The sequence below is a fragment of the Sinohyriopsis cumingii genome, chromosome 8, assembly GCF_028554795.1.
Source record: "Sinohyriopsis cumingii isolate HCF-2022 chromosome 8, ASM2855479v2, whole genome shotgun sequence".
Classification (NCBI taxonomy): Eukaryota; Metazoa; Mollusca; class Bivalvia; order Unionida; family Unionidae; genus Sinohyriopsis; species Sinohyriopsis cumingii.
In genome coordinates, this window is record NC_142968.1 from 32,875,318 (window position 1) to 32,895,001 (window position 19,684).

A 19,684-nucleotide genomic window follows, 5' to 3' on the forward strand; every position below is an offset into this window, starting at 1 on the left:
GCATACGCTAAAATTATTAACCCGACTAACAACTAGTGCGTCCAAATGATTGAAGCAACATATAATTCTCCGGAAACTCACCGATGATCTCAAGTGATAACAGTTAGGCAAAATATACTATTACTTATTACTATATATCCAGAAAACTTCCCTTAAATTATAAGGAAAGACCGGTGCATGCATACATAATCGATGCAACTACAGTTTGAAACAGGAGTGACGTAAAAATAAACCTTGGACCCAACCCACACTCTAGCGTTAGTTTGAATGGAACACAAAAGTCCTGACATAATTAGTTCTCAAAAAGAAAGACAAAAACAGGCAGGAAAACTACACTTTACAAGATGTAAACTTATGATGAAGAAATAGACAAATAAAAGCACAAAGAGAAGAAACATGGATTAGACCAACTGTGATGCAATGGGTAGATAACATATTATAGTGTATCCTTGCTTGATGCAATGGGTAGATAACACATTATAGTATATCCTTGCTGTAAACATCAACATATTTTCCTTGAAAACGTAAATAGTACATGTACACGGTCGGAAACGAGGACCCAATTTGAAAACAAACGAGTATTCCCCTTCAATACCAATGTTCCGTACAGAGAATATCCAGACCTTTAAGTAAAGCATTACAGAACGTGATGGGTGTTTTTGTTGACCTGTTGTAGATTGTTATATGATGAAAATAAAATATCGGCTTCCGTCACGATATTGAAGATACAAGAATAAATGAACGTATGAAATTATGTCGCTATGCACAATTTAAATATATAACTGCAGTGACTGTATTTAATGTACGAATTCCTTTACATTTTTTATATATTAGTGTATTTTTAGTAATCTTAATATCTGTAAAGACGTCGGCTTTAGTTACAAGGGTATTTATTATTTATCTTTACATGGTTAATCCGGACTCCGTTTACCCGGAAATCTCGCTATTTGGACATAATTCAAAGGAAACGAAATTATAAACGTTAGTTTGCTTCGTTAAACGAGAAGTCCGAGTTCCGGATACGGAAATCAAAATACGGGACCAAAGTGTAAATTTACTATAAAACTTGTCTCGATTATTCGGAAATAATCTGTTTTAGGTAAGAAAATTCGAAAAATCATATATGCAAATACAGTCAGTCGGATAACAAAGATTCCAATAAGCAAATTAGGGTGTGTGTCATTTTATCAGTCTCTGATTGGTCAAATTCTAGTGGTCCATTAATCAACTGCTCTTGTATGTGGAAAAAATAAGTAGCGTGACCATATTTTAATCAGATTGCATAAGTAATGTCGGTTTTTTATAGTTGCTGAGGGGGTATTAATAATTAAATAAACACACTAAAATCAAATCGTCCACGCTTTTTGACATATCATATGGTTAATAAATTAAATGTGTCATTACGCCAATTTGTTGTTTACCAATTGTATGTAGCAATCACAGTTTCATGACGACAGTACACATACAGTTGATTGATTTAATCTGTGGACAGTATAGGGGTTCATTTCAGAGTAAAATGGGGACGTCAATTATCAGCTCATTAGCAGCCATAACAGCTGTAAAATACGACTTATCAAAATGACTGCTTTTATTAGTTTACCATAACGCATTTAACTGCGACATATCAGTTTGTATTCGTTGTACTTTTTACATACATGTATATTATGGCGACATCATCAAGCAAGCGTAGACGAGTAGAAATACAGGCCAGGATAAAAAAATTTGCCAGCGCAAAGAAGATCCCCAAAAGCACAAATCAATAGGTGTATTCATTATTTTTTTCAACCATTATTGAATATACAGTACATTTACAGCTAGCATTTACATATACATGTTTACGGTATGATTACATCGTAAAATAAAAACATGCATGATTCAATTATCCGGAAAACTCGTTAATCCGGACATATTCACTGAGAAAGAAGATGACCAGATTCACGATGCTCCTCTCTCTCTCTCTCTCTCTTTAAATATATATATACGTGCGATTACTCTTGCGTTCTGGAGCATGTAATTGTAATTGGCGTAATGACACCTTTCCTCTTTATTATATTTGAACATTATATATATATATATATATATATATATATATATATATATATATATATATAAAGTTATCAAAATTTTGATATAATATTTTAATGTTTCTTTACCGTGGAAACTATATATTGCATTTTATTTGTATTATTTGCATGTTTAATCTCTGAAATGAGGACACAAAAATAAAAATTTACTTGCCTTCGCTATTAAGATGATACATACAGCATGGCATTTACAATGGACGATTACAGCTTGCAAACCGCAACCTAATGGTTTCTAAATTTATTACGTTATGGAAAATAACGAGACATATGCTATAACACTATTCAAAAATTATTATTGTGCCTTTTTCCCTAGTTGACGGGAATTGGTCAGACTGGGGACATTGGTCCTCATGCTTGGCGACTTGTGGCTCATCCGTTTCTAGAAGCCGATCAAGATCGTGCACCAATCCCACCCCATCCCAAGGAGGGGCCAATTGCACAGGCATAGCGTCAGAATCAGTTTCATGCAACCTAGGCGCATGCCCAGGTAATAAGTATGGGAGTTTTTGCATGGTGAATGTTATGAGATAGATAGATAGATAGATAGATAGATAGATAGATAGATGATAGATAGATAGATATATAGATAGATCATCGGTGTTGCTGAAAATTCCGAAGAATATTGGAACTTCTGCAATAAATATGTCAAGGTACTAGCTCCCTCTTGGGAGACTGAATGGGTTTTGTTTGTTTATTTGCAGCATTTACAAACGTGAAATGGACTCTAAAAATACAGTTTATTGATTTAATCTGTGGACAGTATAGGGGTTCATTTCAGGGTAAAATGCGAACATATATAATTGCTCTTGCGTACTGGGGCATGTAATGACTTTTACTCTTTGTTTAATCTCTGAAATGAGGACACAAAAAAAAAATAACTATTTACTCGCCTTCGCGATTAAGATGATACATACAGCATGGCATTTACAATGGACGATTGCAGCTGGCAAACCGGAACCTAATGGTTTCTAAATGTATTACGTTATAGAAAATAACGTGGCATATAGGATAACACTATGCAAAAATTGTATTATGCCTCTTTACCTAGTTGATGGGAACTGGTCAAACTGGGGACATTGGTCCGCATGCTTGGCGACTTGTGGTTCCTCCGTTACTAGAAGCCGATCAAGGACGTGCACCAATCCCACTCCATCCCCTGGAGGGGCCAATTGCATAGGCATAGCGTCAGAATCAGATTCATGCAACCTAGGCGCATGCCCAGGTAATGAGTATGAGAGTGTTTCCATGGTGGATGTTATGATATATACATAGATATATAGATAATCGGTATTGCTGTATATTCCGAAGAACATTGGAAATTCTGCAATAAATATGTCTTGGTACTAGCTCCCTCTTAGTAGACTGAATGGGTTTTGTTTGTTTATTTGAAGCATTTAAAAACATGAAATGGTGTTTGATATTTCTTGATTGAAACCAGGAGGTTCCAACGGTTTCTAGCCTCATTTATTTGAGTTGCAGATGAACGGTATATATCTATTATAGTGTAGAGTTCCCGCTAACTAAGGAATAAAAAATAACCTCAACATATAACAAACCTCTGCCACTGTCTGTGTGTTCGTTTCCTTGCTGGTATTAAGAATGAGACTGCTCAAGCAAGTGTAGGAACATGTACACATATCATCCAAGCCTAAGAATGGAAGAGGATATTCATAACCGGTTCTTTACTGTTGAAACGTATAGCTATCGAACCCGCGACTCTGAATTATAATACTTAAAAATGTCTACATGAAGCAATAATGAGCTACCTGAATCCGGTTGGTTTCTCAAATAATTATATCGGTTTACGTCACAGGCATGGAACACATATATAAGGTGGATTAGAATGTATCACCACCAACACACAGATAAAGAAAGATGGGATCAAATCCAAGCACTATTCTTTTTAAATGCGAAACATTTTTAATTAAGGGACACGAAAGACCCTTTGTAAAACATCAATAGTTAAGATACCCGAAGTACACTTTTCATCACATAGTGCATGATGTTTTGAAGAAATCTGTCTCGCAGAATTCATGCTCTAAGTGAAGCAAATAAAAAAACCTAAGTGAGCATCTAGAAATACTGTAAATCTATAAACTGCTTAGCAAACTTAAGTTAAGGTGTCTCAAAAGTCATTAACGATACAAAAGCGCCTCACAAAGGTACTCCTCTAGAGAAGCGAAAATATGGAAAGCATATGGGAAGAGGTGTCATACACTAAGATATATTTCTTCTCTTGATTCATAGATTGGTATGCTTATTTCACACTCATCGCTTAACCCATGTGCTAATAATCAGACAAATATAACATTACATACCAGGGTAAATTCCCTAAACATATATGCGAAAATCTGGATCATTCATGCATAATCAATGCAAGTACAGCTTAAAACATGAGATACACTACGTTAGTACGAGACCCAACCCACCCACTAAAGTTGGATGGAATGGAATAAATAATGCAAACCCAGTCATGAACATAGGAAAACATGGATTGGTCCAAACGTAATGAAGCTGGAAAACATTTCTTTCTTGTCCAAGTTCAATGAAAGTCGACGAAAATGTCCACTATTCAGAACAACCGGCTCTTTCCTAAATGGTGACCATGGATATTGTTAACCAATGAGATCCCCAAGAAATTCGTGTTGATATTAAAGGCACACAACAATTATGTCGCTCAGGTCTAGTTCTCTAGTTCTCAAGGTCGTTATGAATTAGGGAAAGTTAATTATATCGCTATGTTCAATGCAAATGTATTAGTTGCAGTGACTGCTTTAACGTAAGGTTGTTTTGTTTCATTTGTGTACACTGTTGGTATCGTACTATTTGTACTGGGGGCCCCGAGTGGCCGAGTGGTCTAAAGCGTTCTCCGTTACGGATCACTGCCATCTCACCTCTGTCTGCGTGGGTTCGAGTCTAGGATTCGACCAATGTGGGTATGTGAGAAAGCTTGCCAGTAGCTTCTCGTGGGTCGGTGGTTCTTCCCGGTGTTTTCCCGGGTTCTTCCTCCACCATTAATACTGGCCGCCATACATAGCCTATCGTGTGCTGAAAAATGGCGTTGAACCCCACAACAACAACAACAACTAACTGTACTGATACAGGTGAATGTTTAATTTAAATCTGTATTTTTTTTTTATTCAGGGCAAAAACGTACATTATTCATATTCACAAGAATAATCATTCAGACACAAGCAGGTATAAGAATATAATGATGATCTATACACATTTAAGAATGTTATCTGTATTATTAAAACGCCTGGTAGATATAAATCTTTGTCTATATTGCTGATGATTTTGAACAGGTCATTCTTACTTTATTTACCTATTTAATATTATGATACTTTGGAATGAATATGTGTCTTGGTTCTTAACTCCCGGAATTTATATATTGAATTTTATATGTAATTTCGTAATGACATCGTTCTTATAAATTGCTAAATTACCTTGATGCTCTTCGCTGTCTTCCAAACTAGGAAATACAAATTAATTGATTAATTAAGGATCAACAGTGCACACCATAAATATGCACCTGATTTGTTTGAAAATCTATAGAAAATAATGATAGATACATTAGAATAATATATTAAAACTAGTACTATGCCTTTAACTAGTCGACGGCAATTGGTCAGACTGGGGGCATTGGTCCGCATGCGCGGCCAATTGTGGTTCCTCCGTTACCAGAAGCCGATCAAGAACGTGCACCAATCCATCCCCATCACCAGGAGGGGCCAACTGTATGGGCACATCGTCAGATTCAGAGTCATGCAACCTAGGCGCATGTCCAGGTAATTTATATAATATTTTTAACTGATGAATCTAATGGGACACACACACACACACACACACACACATATATATATCTAGAGAGAGAGAGAGAGAGAGAGAGAGAGAGAGGCTTTAACCACCGACTTGGAGTTGATTTCCTTGTTCGTGGGCAGACGGGCAGCAAAATCAAGAGTAGGAAGATGAACAAATGACATCCAAACGAAGGCTTGCCGAGACTAGATTCAATCGGTTCAGTATTATTGACTATAATATTATTTAAATTGCTATTCTTGATAACAGTACTTATACACCTAAGGCGGTATTGAGTGACTTTAAAAAGAATTTCCTAAGGTGATATTGAGTAATTTAAAAACAATTTGACTGGGCTCCTCAAAACGGTTTAATCACATATAAAAATAATTCATATCACATGCGAATAATATGTTGTTGAAATATAATTAGGAATACAATATATCTTTTGTAAGATACTAATATGACAATGCACAAATTACACATTGCATGTCAAAACTACAATTGATATATTGAGGCTAATTTTGAAGAATACCTTGCAATAAATGATATCTAATTCCCAACGATACTTTAAACATCTACGCTCTCAAGAAAATGCGTCATTCGCAATCTGTCTAGGAAATAAATTATCTGATTATAAAGACTCATTTTCTAATTAAATATAATCGTCATAAAATTAATTAGATTTCCTAAAGTGCATGTAATAGCTGGGGTTCATAACGAAAATTATACGAAATGCTGGTAGGAAATGGATAGAAATGACCATGCATCAAGTTAACGCCATACCAATAGGCTCTCATATACATCGTGTCTGGAAAGAAGGCCATTTGGTACCTATCCACAAAGGCGGAGGAAAGTGTAGAAATTATCCAAAAAATTACAGTATTTTGTACATTCTTTTTTGTATCAATTATTTGACAAGGCATAGGTAATATATTTTCTACAGGAAAGAAAACTACTACCCCAAATTCTCAACAACATGTTTTGAAAGTGGTTAAGGTGTATAATATTATTTCTTAACTTGCACGAAGTTGCTTTAACCAGCGTCAAATTAGAATAAAAATTTCTTTTAGACATTCATTAAGCGCTAAGAACGTCTGACACAATGTATTTGCTCATAACTAAAAGTTTTAAAAATCAGTGACTATAAGCGCAAAGAAACAGAAATAATATATATGCTCCTTTCCAACTGCAATATCATATATTTCATGTTTTACCCAAACAAGATATCGTAGCAAGCATTGAATTCACGAGTTAAAATATAGTGGTTTCTGGTATCACAAGGTGAAAATAACCTGTATTAATAAAGGAACATATTTTTTTTTAAGTATATAACTAACGTGTCGCAGAATCGACGTTTACAAGATTATACTGACTTCGGCACAAAAATGCACTTCTTTTTCGTAAATTTACCTACTTTCCTAGCCGGATCATATACAATAAGCGACTTAACAAAACGCTAGGATTGGGTTGACATAACCAGTCATATATATATATATATATATATATATATATATATATATATATATATATATATATATATATATATATATATATATATATATATTATGTTTCATAACTTTATAGAACTGTTCAAGATAAATTACTGAAATAGTTCTTGTCTGGAAATCAGCTAGGAATGTGGAGTCTGCACATCTGAGTAGAACAAATCCATTGAGCAATAGCGAGGCATTATTTGCGGTACACTAGCTTTGGCCCTTTTCGGAAAGAGTTCGATTGAAATTGTCCACATTAGTACGGAAAGAATAATATGGACTTATTAAACCGCATGCAAAATAATCTGTCGTTGTCAATTAATAAAGCAATTTGTACTAAGAAATTTTGACGCAAACCTCACCATGATCATGAATATATAAAAATGGCAAGCTACGACAGGAGGATGATATATGACAAAATGTTCTTGCACGTACATTCTAACGTGAGTGCGCTGTAGTGATGTGGCGTCATCATTCCTCTTCCTAAGATATTTCAAGAAACAGAACGCACTCATCATTTGAGTCAAGGCATTGACAAATATGTACCACGGATTTATAATTGTGATCGGGTATTTTTACTGCGGTTTTGATCTAAGAGTATACAGAACTAAAGGTAAAAAAATATGTTAGTGCGAATGTGTCAGGGTCGAATTCTATAAAATGTTCGTGCTGTTAATGCAGACTTATCATCCAAAAATTCTGCGTAATTATATAATTTTTGAAATTCATTATCCATACATTTTTTGTTATATTAGACAATAAACGCAAAGCTCTTCTTAAAAACAATCCTCGTTGATTTCAGGTACTTTTCAGGGACATTAAGGTCATCCAAGGATATATTTACTTGATGCCTCTCGCCTTCGGAAACAACTAATATTTAAAGCTGTATACATGATGCACAATTGTTTCTGACTTCGTGTTGTGTCAGAAAATATTTCCTACTTTGGATCTGGAAGACTGTGATTGTTTTACATGCCAGGATAAATTGCAGTATGCATACAATTTTTGTCAACCTTATCTTCTTAGCAGGTTTATCGTCCATTGAAACAATAGATTATTTTTGTACTTTTGACGACCAAGCAGTGTATATTTTACGACCAGAACAACTGTTGTGCTTTGCTTTGGCGGCCTGTGTTGATGCAAATATTATGTTCAATAAACCAGTTTATTTCAGTATATTTATATTTGTAGTTGATGGCCAGTGGTCTTTATGGACGACGTGGAGTGTTTGCAGTGAGACATGTGGAGCAGGCATAACCAGTAGGCAACGCAGTTGTGATAACCCAAGACCTTCGTCTAATGGTAAAGACTGTATTGGACAGTCAAACGAAATTCTCCATTGCGCAGGACTGAATGGTAAGCAAACTGTATAAGGTAACCACCTTTTTGTGATACTCAGCTACGATTAAGTTGACACAGTTACATGCAGCTATATCACATAATTGTTGGAACTTCATTTTTTGCGTTCGGCTTTATTTGGTGTGTACTTTATACCGAAAAGCGTCATCTTGATAATTGTCCTGCCTACATTAGTGATCTTACGTTTATTAATATATATTATCACAGAAATTTGACATGACATTAATGACATTATATTTTGGCAGATTGGTGAGATTTCATTGAAAACGACAACCTTATAATGTATATAAACTGTCGCTATATAATACAATTTTGTTTTTAGCGTCAGTTTCACGAAATATGCCTGAAATTCGATTCGTGCTCGAATAATTGAAACACAATTGACATACACAACATTCATATTGACATACATTGCAACTCCGGTCACTCTGAAAAAGACTGGTATGTGTACATCTAATCTGTCGTGTTCTTACTGAGCTCTTGAACGGTCCATATTTGATACTATAAATAAATCAAGAGAGGAAATTATAATATCGCCTAATATTAAGACTGCAACAAATTTGTAATAAAGATCAATATCTCAAATACCGCAACGGCGCTGAAAAACCTGCTTTAAACAGACCACCGTTTCAGCATGTATTTAAATGAGATACGTAACGTGTAACACTCTATGTCAATTTGAGCTTTGTTGAAATGCTTGGTGAGCGAAACGAATTATTACTTTACGTTAATTTAATTATTCAATCTTGAAAATAAACTGAGCTACAGACGAACATTTCATCCACGATTCTGTGCGGCAGAAAATATAGTTATCAGTTATAACCAGTTTAGAAGCAACATTTCTTAGCTTGATGTAGAATCCATATAAATCGCTGCTAATAACATATAAACATGTTGTGCAGCGTGAAAATAAGTTCCTTGCTGACAGAACTTAAGAACCGATTGTTAGGCCGACAACACTGCTTTCGGCATTTGCCATTCAGGTCAATTGTAACATGTACGAAATGATAAAATAAGGTGATCCTGAAATAAATATGTGTTTCTGTTAGAAGAATGTGACTCCCACGCGTCACGCTTTGTGTAAAATTACGGTTAATAAATAAAAACGAAATGCTAAAATCTAACCAAAAACGATTATTTTTGTATCGAACTTACACAGTGAGTGTAATGGAGGCCATATCCTACAAGAAAACGGCCGCTTTCTAGATATTCATTGCTAGCTGGATGTATAACAACCCATGTGATGAGACTTTTGCTTAGAATTATATTGCCTTGTATCTCGAACAAACATCTCGAGTTATCTTATCTGGCCTGATTTTCGAAGCTATGAGTTGGAATGATGCTATATCTTTCTAATCATTTAGCTTTTCTTGTCATTCTAAGGAACATTTTGTCTTAAAGTCGATGCAGCTGAAACAAGTTTATTGCATTTTCCAATCGATGTAAAAGAAGTGCATCTTTACACGGGACTAAGAGTGTGTGTGACTTGGATTTTTAAAGTAGCCTTAAATTGTTTTCAGTCAAGTCTGTGCGATGTCTGCAGCGTGGCAGTCAATAGTGATGTCTAGCACTGGGGCATCATGCCGCAGACAAAAGCTAAAACTAACAAACAAACAATTAAATTAAATATACATAACACTTCCCCTCATAGATTTTTTGTATGGTGTTGTGTGGTTTAACGCCATTTTTCAGCACACGATAGGCTATACATGGCGGCCAGTATTAATGGTGGAGGAAGAACCCCGGAAAACCCCGGAAAAAACCACCGACCCAAGAGAAGCTACTGGCATGCTTTCTCACATACCCATCTTGGCCGAATCCGAGACTCGAACCCACGCAGACAGAGGTCAGATGGCAATGATCAGTAACGGAGAGCGTTTTAGACCACTAGGGCACTCGGGGCCCCTAAAAAATTATGAAAGACAGCTTTCTTATTACATTAAGTCCAATAAACATGTGATAAAACACAATACATAAGATGAAATCATATGAATGATACAAAGTATACATGAAACAATATATTTCCATACACTTGAAAGTGCATTTGGTATTAAATTGTCTTTTCCTTTTACGTGCCTGAAGCCAATCATATATTCCTGCAACATCAAACTCTACCGTAATAATTTCAGATTTGTTTACTCTTGCCGATGAAAGTAAGGGGGTTGAGATCACTAAATACAATAATCAGAGAAGGAGCTGAACTAATATAGACTTTAAACTATTGTGATTCCAGTTACAATGCTAAAAATTCCTTCTCGATTGTGGAATAATTTTTCTGGTGTTTATTTAATTTCCTGGAAACATATCATACTGGATTATCTACATCATTTTCGTCTTCTTGAGTCAATACTGATCAAACCCAGACATCACTTGCATCAACATTTAAATTGATTGATTGAAAATTGGAACTGTAAGAATCAGTGATCTTTTAAGAACTGGTGCAATCTTAAGAACTGGTGCATTCTTAAGTATGGCATTTAGCTTATAAAAAGCCTCCTGCCAGTTCAGCAGTTACGGAAATATCGGAACAAAAGTTCCGATAGTATCTATCATACCCCACAATCTCATTATTTGTTTCTCTCTCAGCATACTTCTTTAACATATCTATATGGCAAAGTTGCTTTTGTTTTCGCCTACGAGGAGAATAGATGATATAATTTAATTTAATTTACCTTATTTTCAACTGCGTAAAGACCATAATACTAGGCCTGAATAAGATATAATGGTACGGGCAAGAGAGCCAGAACTCACCAGATCGAAATCGTCTTCACAGCTCTATGTCCAGCTAGGTCATTGCCTAGCAATAAATGAATGCCCTCAATGGATACAGAAAACACAGTTCTAACTGTCACGGGTCCTGAGACTATGTCTGATGAGAAATGTACATAATGGAGAGGAACATTGACCAAAGCCACATTCTACTCCCTGAAAACAACACTCTCATTAGAAGAAGATTTCTCAGAAAAAGGCAAAGTACCTGTTAATAAAAGACTCTGAGAAGGTCCTGTGTCCCTTAAAATTGTAATATGGATAGGATTGGCCGAATCACTCATAAGTGATAGAGAACCATACGATGTGAATTGTTCATAATTCGGCAAAATAAAATCAGACTTTGGTTTATTAGGCATCAAAAATGTATTGCTTTCAATAAATGATCATTATCTAAACCTCTTAGAAATAAGAACATTTGGAATAGGTCAGTTTTCATTCTTATGCTTAGTTTTCAATTTGAAGCAATCAAAAATAAGGACATCTGAACAATTTTTATCAGAAACATGATCTCTTAAACCTGTACCAGATTGAGATTTGGAAGGGCTCCTACTAGGGTGAAATAATTTTTTTTACCGGAATACTCATGAGTGGAAGACTTTCTTATAAAAGAAGTGTTAAGCGCTAAGGAATACTCGTCAGGAGTACGAGCAGCATTTTCTAAAGGTTCGAACTTATGCTCATCAAGATAGGTCTAAACGTCACTATGGACGCAATTCCTGAACTCTTCAATTCTCTAATTTTTTTGAAATCTTTGTGTACATATTGGCTAAACACCGCCTATCAAATACCTACTCTTTTTCTCTTGTAAATGCAACATGAATTTGTCCAGCTTCTCTTTTATAGTTCCCTAACTTTTGCCGATAAGCTTCAGTGACAGACTTGTAACGCTTTAACGAGATCAGAGTCAGCACTTTACGGTACTGACAGGGAAGCTAGATGTATCGGACTTTGCCCAAACGTCCACATTGTAATTGTAGAGTCCAATTCTCTATAGGTTATTTCGAAATGTCAGCACTTTTTAAAACAAAATGAGGTAAATATATATTTACTTCTTCTACTCTTAAAAGGGTGCTAATTAAAATTCTTAGTAATATCAAAACTTGAGTTTGTGAGTTAAATGGTATATGATTTTCGCTCGCCAGCTCTATTGCTACTAGTCTGAATTGCAGTTATCTTTCCTCGTTTCTTTTTTATTTGCATTTGATTCTCTCTTTCCTCTTTCTCTAATAACATTCGTCTTTCTCCTTTCTGTAACTACGTTTGTCTCTCTCTCGTCTCTTTCCTATTGCATTTGTTTGTTCTTTTTCTATTTCTGAAGCTCAAGCAAACTTAACTGTAATTCCGATTTGTAATTTACTTTTAATACCTTTCCGAATTAAATCTCAAAATAATCCAAGAACTGCAGACGCAAGTCCTAATAATGTAAAGTCATGAATAAAACTCAGGCGACGAGGTGTCTGTGACAGCTTATAGGGTGTTGATGTGTCAACAGTCTTTTATCCCGTCAATATAATTAAATTTTTGAATTCAGTAGAATTACCAGTGAATGTTTGTATCCAAGCATTTTATTAGAGCACTTTTCTATTTCCAGAGAAAATAATCACTTGAATTAGAAAAAATGATCCGGTCCTGGCAATTGCAAGATTGCAAGATCATATAATTCTTTACTTTACCCCGGATCACATGTAGCATTTTCTGTAAAAGGAAATCATTATCTACTGGACAAGGTCCTTCTAGAATGTTCCGGATATTCACAAAATCAACACCATAACCTGGATTACACGTAGGAAATGCCAAAACGTTGACACAAATAAATATATTTGCTTATTGTATTCATACTAATACTGATATTAAGCCCAAACACAGAGAGACTAATTTAGCTATGGTTTAGTTGTTTGCACAAAATAAAATAAAGTTAATCAGATCAAGCAGAACTGAACTCAGTTTTGGGCAAGGTTAAGTTCAGCATACTATGTTAAATGACAATAGCATGTAACGACATAAAAACATAAAAGTAACAAACAAACAATTAAATTAAATATACATAATAACCCTGTATATTTTTTATGAGATTACACCTAAACTCAGAATACGCCTTGAAAATACACTAATAAAGACAATTTCTGAATAACCTTGATAAAATTAAATTAATCAGATAATAATAGGTTTACGTCATTTCAGACTCTCATATGCGATACTTTGGGAATACTTTTATAGCGAAAATAGCCGTTATGTCGTAATGTTGTGACATTTGGGAATACTTTTGTAGCGAAAATAGTCGTTATGTCGTAATGTTGGGACATTTGGGAATACTTTTGAAGCGAAAATAGCCGTTATGTCGTAATGTTGGGACATTTGGGAATACTTTTGTAGCGAAAATAGCCGTCATGTCGTAATGTTGGGACATTTCATAACATTATCTGAAAGCAAAAGAGATCACGAATCGAAAGGAGGTACACTAAATATCATCAGAGTATGACATACGATTAGTAAAGCTTATTCACAATTAGAATATGTGATTGTAACTTCTTTACAGTAACAAGTACGAACAACAATCAAGATTGTTAACGGTCCAGACTGATATTAACTCTTGTAATATATACAGTGTTGTAATATTTTGTTCAGGTCCGCAAATTATACGGAGTGTACAGAACTTTACAAAGCCATTGGGTTCTCGGATTGTAATTGACTGTCTTGTGTTAGGCAGTACTCCACAAGAACAAGTTCCGAAAGTCATATGGAGTGCTCCACAGGTAGGTATACCTTTGAGTTTATCTTTCAGTGACGATGTGAGCGGAAGCCTATCCACTATAGTCCCCGTGTTTCAGTCGTTAGGATAAATGAATCGCAAGCAAAGTTCTTCCATTCTAATTATGCCTAGGTAAGCCTAATGTTTTCTTTGGCACTATGTAGCCGTTAATGTGCTCTTGTGCATTCAGACCCCAACTAAAAGAGTAAATCACTATTGAATGGAACAACCAAGTGTCGGCCATTTTCGGTATCGAGGCTGTGGTTAGAAAAGAGAACAGCACTGTTTGCTGAATGTCACCAAAAAGAAGACCATTAAAGAGAGTAACGGAAAATACACATTTTGTATCCGCCGCTAGAAGACACGAGTATTCTTCGTAGCTTTTAGACTGGTTCACTATTTCGGAATGCCGTGTTCAAGTTCAAAACGTCTACATCATCAAACTGGAGGTAAATGGTGCAACAATTCCTCCGGGGACTAATATAGAATGCGTGAGGATGCTGTTGCTGCCATCATATTCTGGTTCTTGTTCAAATAATCTTCATACCAATTTTGTGAACTTTCATCTTCCTACATATTTGTATCTCGAAGTACCATAAATAAATTTTACATGTAAACTAGTCTTTGCTGATTTATTAACATGGAAACCTTTAGGCTTGACTATTATACACAGTTTCAATTGTACCAGGGCAAACGGCAATTTATTGCAGTACAAAAATTAATTAATTAAAATTTCAAAAAGAAAATGGTCTTAAAAATTTGTGCAACTAGAATACAGCGTGTTCCTTAAAACCATCTTTTATGTTCTAACAGTGTTTCCATATCAAACTATATTTACATGAGTAAGTAATGCACGGTATATATCAATATAATGATATTCAAATCGAGTTTTAGGAATCTTCATTCTTTTATTTTATAGTTTTATATTAAATTTCCTTCACCCATCCATCCATCCATCCATACATACATACATAACATAGCATGCATCCTAACGTTTTGCTATAACATTATTGGAGTTTATATGGTAAATGTTTGGCAGCCAAAGCATGATTTTTCTCAGACTAAAAGATGATTTGACAAATTCCCTTAAAGCTCTAAGACTGGCGCGTCAAACCTCTTCATAAAAAAATGTTGAATTCCTCTGTTTGTTATCAAATAGTTTTAAAAAAGTAATTTAATTATTCACTGATTGCAAATTCCGATATAGATATGCACAAGAAAGATTTATTTATAGCAACATTTCTTTCCTTATACTACTGTAAAGGTTTCGCACTTCAGTAGAATATGGATGAAGAACAAACAGAACCAAAGAACATATGTATGACTTTGACTTTAAAGTTTGAATGATTTTGCAAGTAACAAACACGATACATGTATCATCAGCTACTGCTACTATACATGATGATAACACTTTATGATTTCATTTTTATGTATATCTTTATTTCTTCTAGTGCTATTACTCTTTCTCTTTTTTAACCATGCAAGCTACATGACTATTCCTACAGTTGCTTCTACTACCAATGATGCTGCAAATATTAATGTTCCTATTACATCTTTACCCATTACTAATTTTATAAAAACTGTCATGACAATGACACCACAAACAACATTTGACACTACTAATAACTTGATCAACATCATCACTACCACCATTAATATTTCCATTTCCAATATCTGTTATTATCATTTTCAGATAATCGGCCAACCCCTCCCATCAAATGTGGTGGAATTACGAAACGGGTCCATTTTCATAGACGGATTGACACTGGCTAATATTGGCGCTTATTCTTGTACATTTAACAATGATTGTGGCACACATAATTCAGCAAACTTCTGGGTCAATATAAAATAGCCAAAAGCAGTACATAGCCCTGATGCAGTAAACAATTCACTCTGTGACCAGAGAATGCGACACATATGTTTCAAGAAATAAAATAACACTTACCCAAGTAGAGAAAATGAATGCCGTCTCTAACTTATCTCTGAATATATTTCTATCCAACAAACTTGTTCATGCAAAACGCATGATCAGCACAACGGTAATGTTTGAACGATGGTGACTATACAGTTTGAATCCTGTAATGTACAACATGACCTAAATATTATCACCATTGTGCTAAACATACCGTTTTCACTATGTAGAGAAACTATTAGATTTTTTTCATAGGAATATTGCAATCGTGTAAAAACACAATATAATAAATTATGTTTAAAGTCAGCCACCCACTCCACAATATTATTTGTTACCAACATTCCATCTCCTTTGTTATACTTTCGAGATATGTGAGATTAAAATGTACGACTATTTTTCACTATCGGATGAAATCAAAGGTATTTAAAACTCTAAATGTGTTGAAAGCTGTATCATATTGAATCAGACGAGTCTAATTCATCGTTAAGGGGATGTGGGATAGGTTACAAGTGCATATTTATCACAGAACTCGCAACATAGATCAAATTTACAAACTTAAACATACGATAACACGACATTTTGAAACAGAATATAATCAATTGCAGTTCTCGACTTTATACTATGAACATGACTTCCTTAAACTATTAAGTTCAATTTTGAAGTATTAGTTATTAACTTTACGTTTTATACATGTAGTTCACAATCTATAAAAATCACGATCCTAATAATTACTTGTATCCCCTTACGTAGCCATATTGTATTATGAAACTATTTTCTGACGTTTCATCCCATTCCTTTGCAACTTTTGTATCCTATCACACTGAAATCACCTATATTGTGGACGGTTCCATTATTGTGTACTTCTAACATTCCAAATTCTGGCAGCTACTTATTTATTAGGCAAGCATTATTCTTCTAAACAATTGCAGGAGACAATGTCAGTGGTTTGATCTGAAACAGCGTCTCAGAAAAGTGCACAAAGGGTTACACCATTCTCTGCATAAGAGAAAATATGGACAAAGGTTACAAAGAGTAATACCATTGTTTCCAGAAGATAAAATACAGCCAAAGTTTACAAAGTTTGACGGCATCATATTTGATTACACAATATGATTTTTCTAAACACTTGCACGAAATAATATCAGTGGTTTGATTTAAAATATCATCGCAGAAACATTACAAAATTTAGATTATTATTTAAAGAAGAAAGAATTTAAAGTTTAGAAAGTGCTAGGCCATTGTTAGAAAGAGAAAGAATTCAAAGTTTTCCAAAAATTAGGTCATTGTTTGCGGATGACAGATGTCAACGCTTACAATTTCAGACACTTTTTATTTTGAAAAAAAAAACAACACATTCAGTCTTCATATTTCCTGGCAAGTGTCACGGTTATCAATCTAATGTGTTTTACATATTTCGGCCTTGTCATTTAAAAATATACATTCTTGTCGATAAAATGGACGGACGTGTCATGGTACCCACAAACGTGATCTGGATGTGGTATTTCTCTGGAATATCAATGAGATCGTACGTCCTGCAGCCATCACTGTGAGATTCACTGTCAGTTCACATCAAACATTTAACGGTCTGCTCCTGTAAACGCTCAAAAGAATAAGAAAACAAACGTGCAGCAAAATCAGAAGTAAAATATATTTTCACATTATATTCAAGGCAATAAAAGCAATGTGAGAGAACGAAAATGTATGTGTAAAACATCTGCATGGACAAAACATAATGATATATCGCTTGTAAAATGCAAACTAATTAAGAGATATAGATATCAATCTCAGTACGTTTGTAGTTGAATACATACATACATACATACATACATAGTTAGCCCAAGAAGCCCCAAATTTTAGCATGGAAGAATGACATACCATCAAAATAATTTATATGTTTCCTAAAGTAAACTAATGTATTTCGATGCATGGGAAAACTAAAAGATATTTGCGAAAAAGCATATTCTTTCTAAAATACAAACATAGTAAATGCTGCTAGTTGTTTTCTATATCAGAATAATAGTTTGTTCAAGCTTATATTTCGAGATACAAATAATACAGAATTTAACGCATTTTAACGTCTTTCGTTATGGATGCGAGATTCAAAACTAAGTATACAAATTTAAGCTTCGAGTCTAATGGTGATGTATTGTCATCTCGCTTAGGAACAAGACGTTCCACCAGAAAATGATCTCCTTTTGAGCCGACATTTCTGCACCTTTCATAGTTTATGCATTACCATCTCGTTAAGCTCGCTACATTATGTTCGTCCGGAATCCCTTTGTTTCGGAGAGGAGACCATGAAAAACAGGAAGCAATAAAGAAAATAAATAATTTAAAGTGTATTAAATACAGATTGGTCTGCAAGACCATGAATGCCTTTAAGAGTTGGCGTCTTGTTGAATTGCCTGGCAAATAATTTAATAACTGCAACTATGGGATTTCTCTCAGAGCATGTATAGAACTGCAAGCGTGTAGCTTTGATATTATAAGCCTGTATGTGTGACCCACTGACTTTGATTACTAACCTTTAAAATTACACGTATAGTATTATGTAATGCTTATATAGATGGAAACTGGCGATTTAAAGTAACACAACATTAATCTCATGCATGCACGTGACTTATAAATATTACTAAATTCCATTAAATCAGAACGTTCATTATAGCATGCATTTTATTAAAGTGTCAAATCATTTGCTCCAAGATCTTCAGTTTTCTATTATGTACAGTATATTATGAATCAATACGTAAATTTTATCATGTAATTTAACATTAATGTTCTTGGTTGTTGAATCTTCGTCAAGTAAGTCTTTTTAATATTTTGAAACTTAGTATAAAGTAAAACATTTACAAACAGAATTGTACTTTATATGCAAATACATTATAGAACCCAAAAAAACAACTGTATGAGTGGTAATTTATTCGATCAGGAACTAGAGACACACATGTAGAGACGAATTTCCTGCTGTAGTTGCTTCATCTGAGCGGAATGAATGCGAAATAAATTGACGCCAAGCGTATAGATCAACATTATTTCATTTAGAGAGCATATATAATGTACTTTAGACCAAAAGTTCCAATTGAAGTGACTTAGCGACACCTCGGTCAATCTGACTTATGAAACTTATAATGTAACCATACATAAATTTGATAAATTCGTTCCATGTGACGGGCAGACACTTTCGTGGTTCTATCACAGACCCTGTGAACTGACAGACCAGAGGATACAAACGGACCTGCTCAAACCATTGGGATAAAAGCATAAAGGTTAATTAGTTCAATACAAATGCATGCATAATACTGAACATGTTTCATAAATCAAGATGACTAAAATGATCCTCAGCTTTCCAGACATAAATATATAAAAATAAAATAATTACTCTGCATCAACATCAGGACAAGTTCGAAAAAGTACAAGCCCCTTCTAACAGTCTTCCAGATTAAAAAAGAACTAGATCCATGAGTAAGCAATGCTTAATGAGAATTATACCTAAAATGTTTTAACATTATTTCAG

At 34.5% G+C, this 19,684-nt stretch overlaps 1 protein-coding gene across 7 annotated transcripts in view; it reads left to right on the forward strand.

Annotated features, from left to right (window-relative positions):
- The window catches only part of LOC149793253 (coadhesin-like), a 56,884-nt gene extending 40,663 nt beyond the window's left edge, over positions 1 to 16,221 (forward strand). For 5 of the 7 annotated variants that reach the window (XM_089967220.1, XM_089967224.1, XM_089967226.1 and 2 more), the window contains 6 exons: positions 2,398 to 2,571; positions 3,133 to 3,306; positions 5,699 to 5,872; positions 8,570 to 8,734; positions 14,135 to 14,262; positions 15,952 to 16,221. In XM_089967220.1, the coding sequence (XP_089823346.1) occupies positions 2,398 to 2,571; positions 3,133 to 3,306; positions 5,699 to 5,872; positions 8,570 to 8,734; positions 14,135 to 14,262; positions 15,952 to 16,110 (974 nt within the window). In that variant the 3' untranslated portion in view covers positions 16,111 to 16,221. The remainder of the gene's footprint in view (positions 1 to 2,397; positions 2,572 to 3,132; positions 3,307 to 5,698; positions 5,873 to 8,569; positions 8,735 to 14,134; positions 14,263 to 15,951) is intronic. The other 2 variants (XM_089967225.1, XM_089967223.1) reach the window with 2 other exon arrangements.
- Positions 16,222 to 19,684: the final 3,463 nt, after the last annotated feature.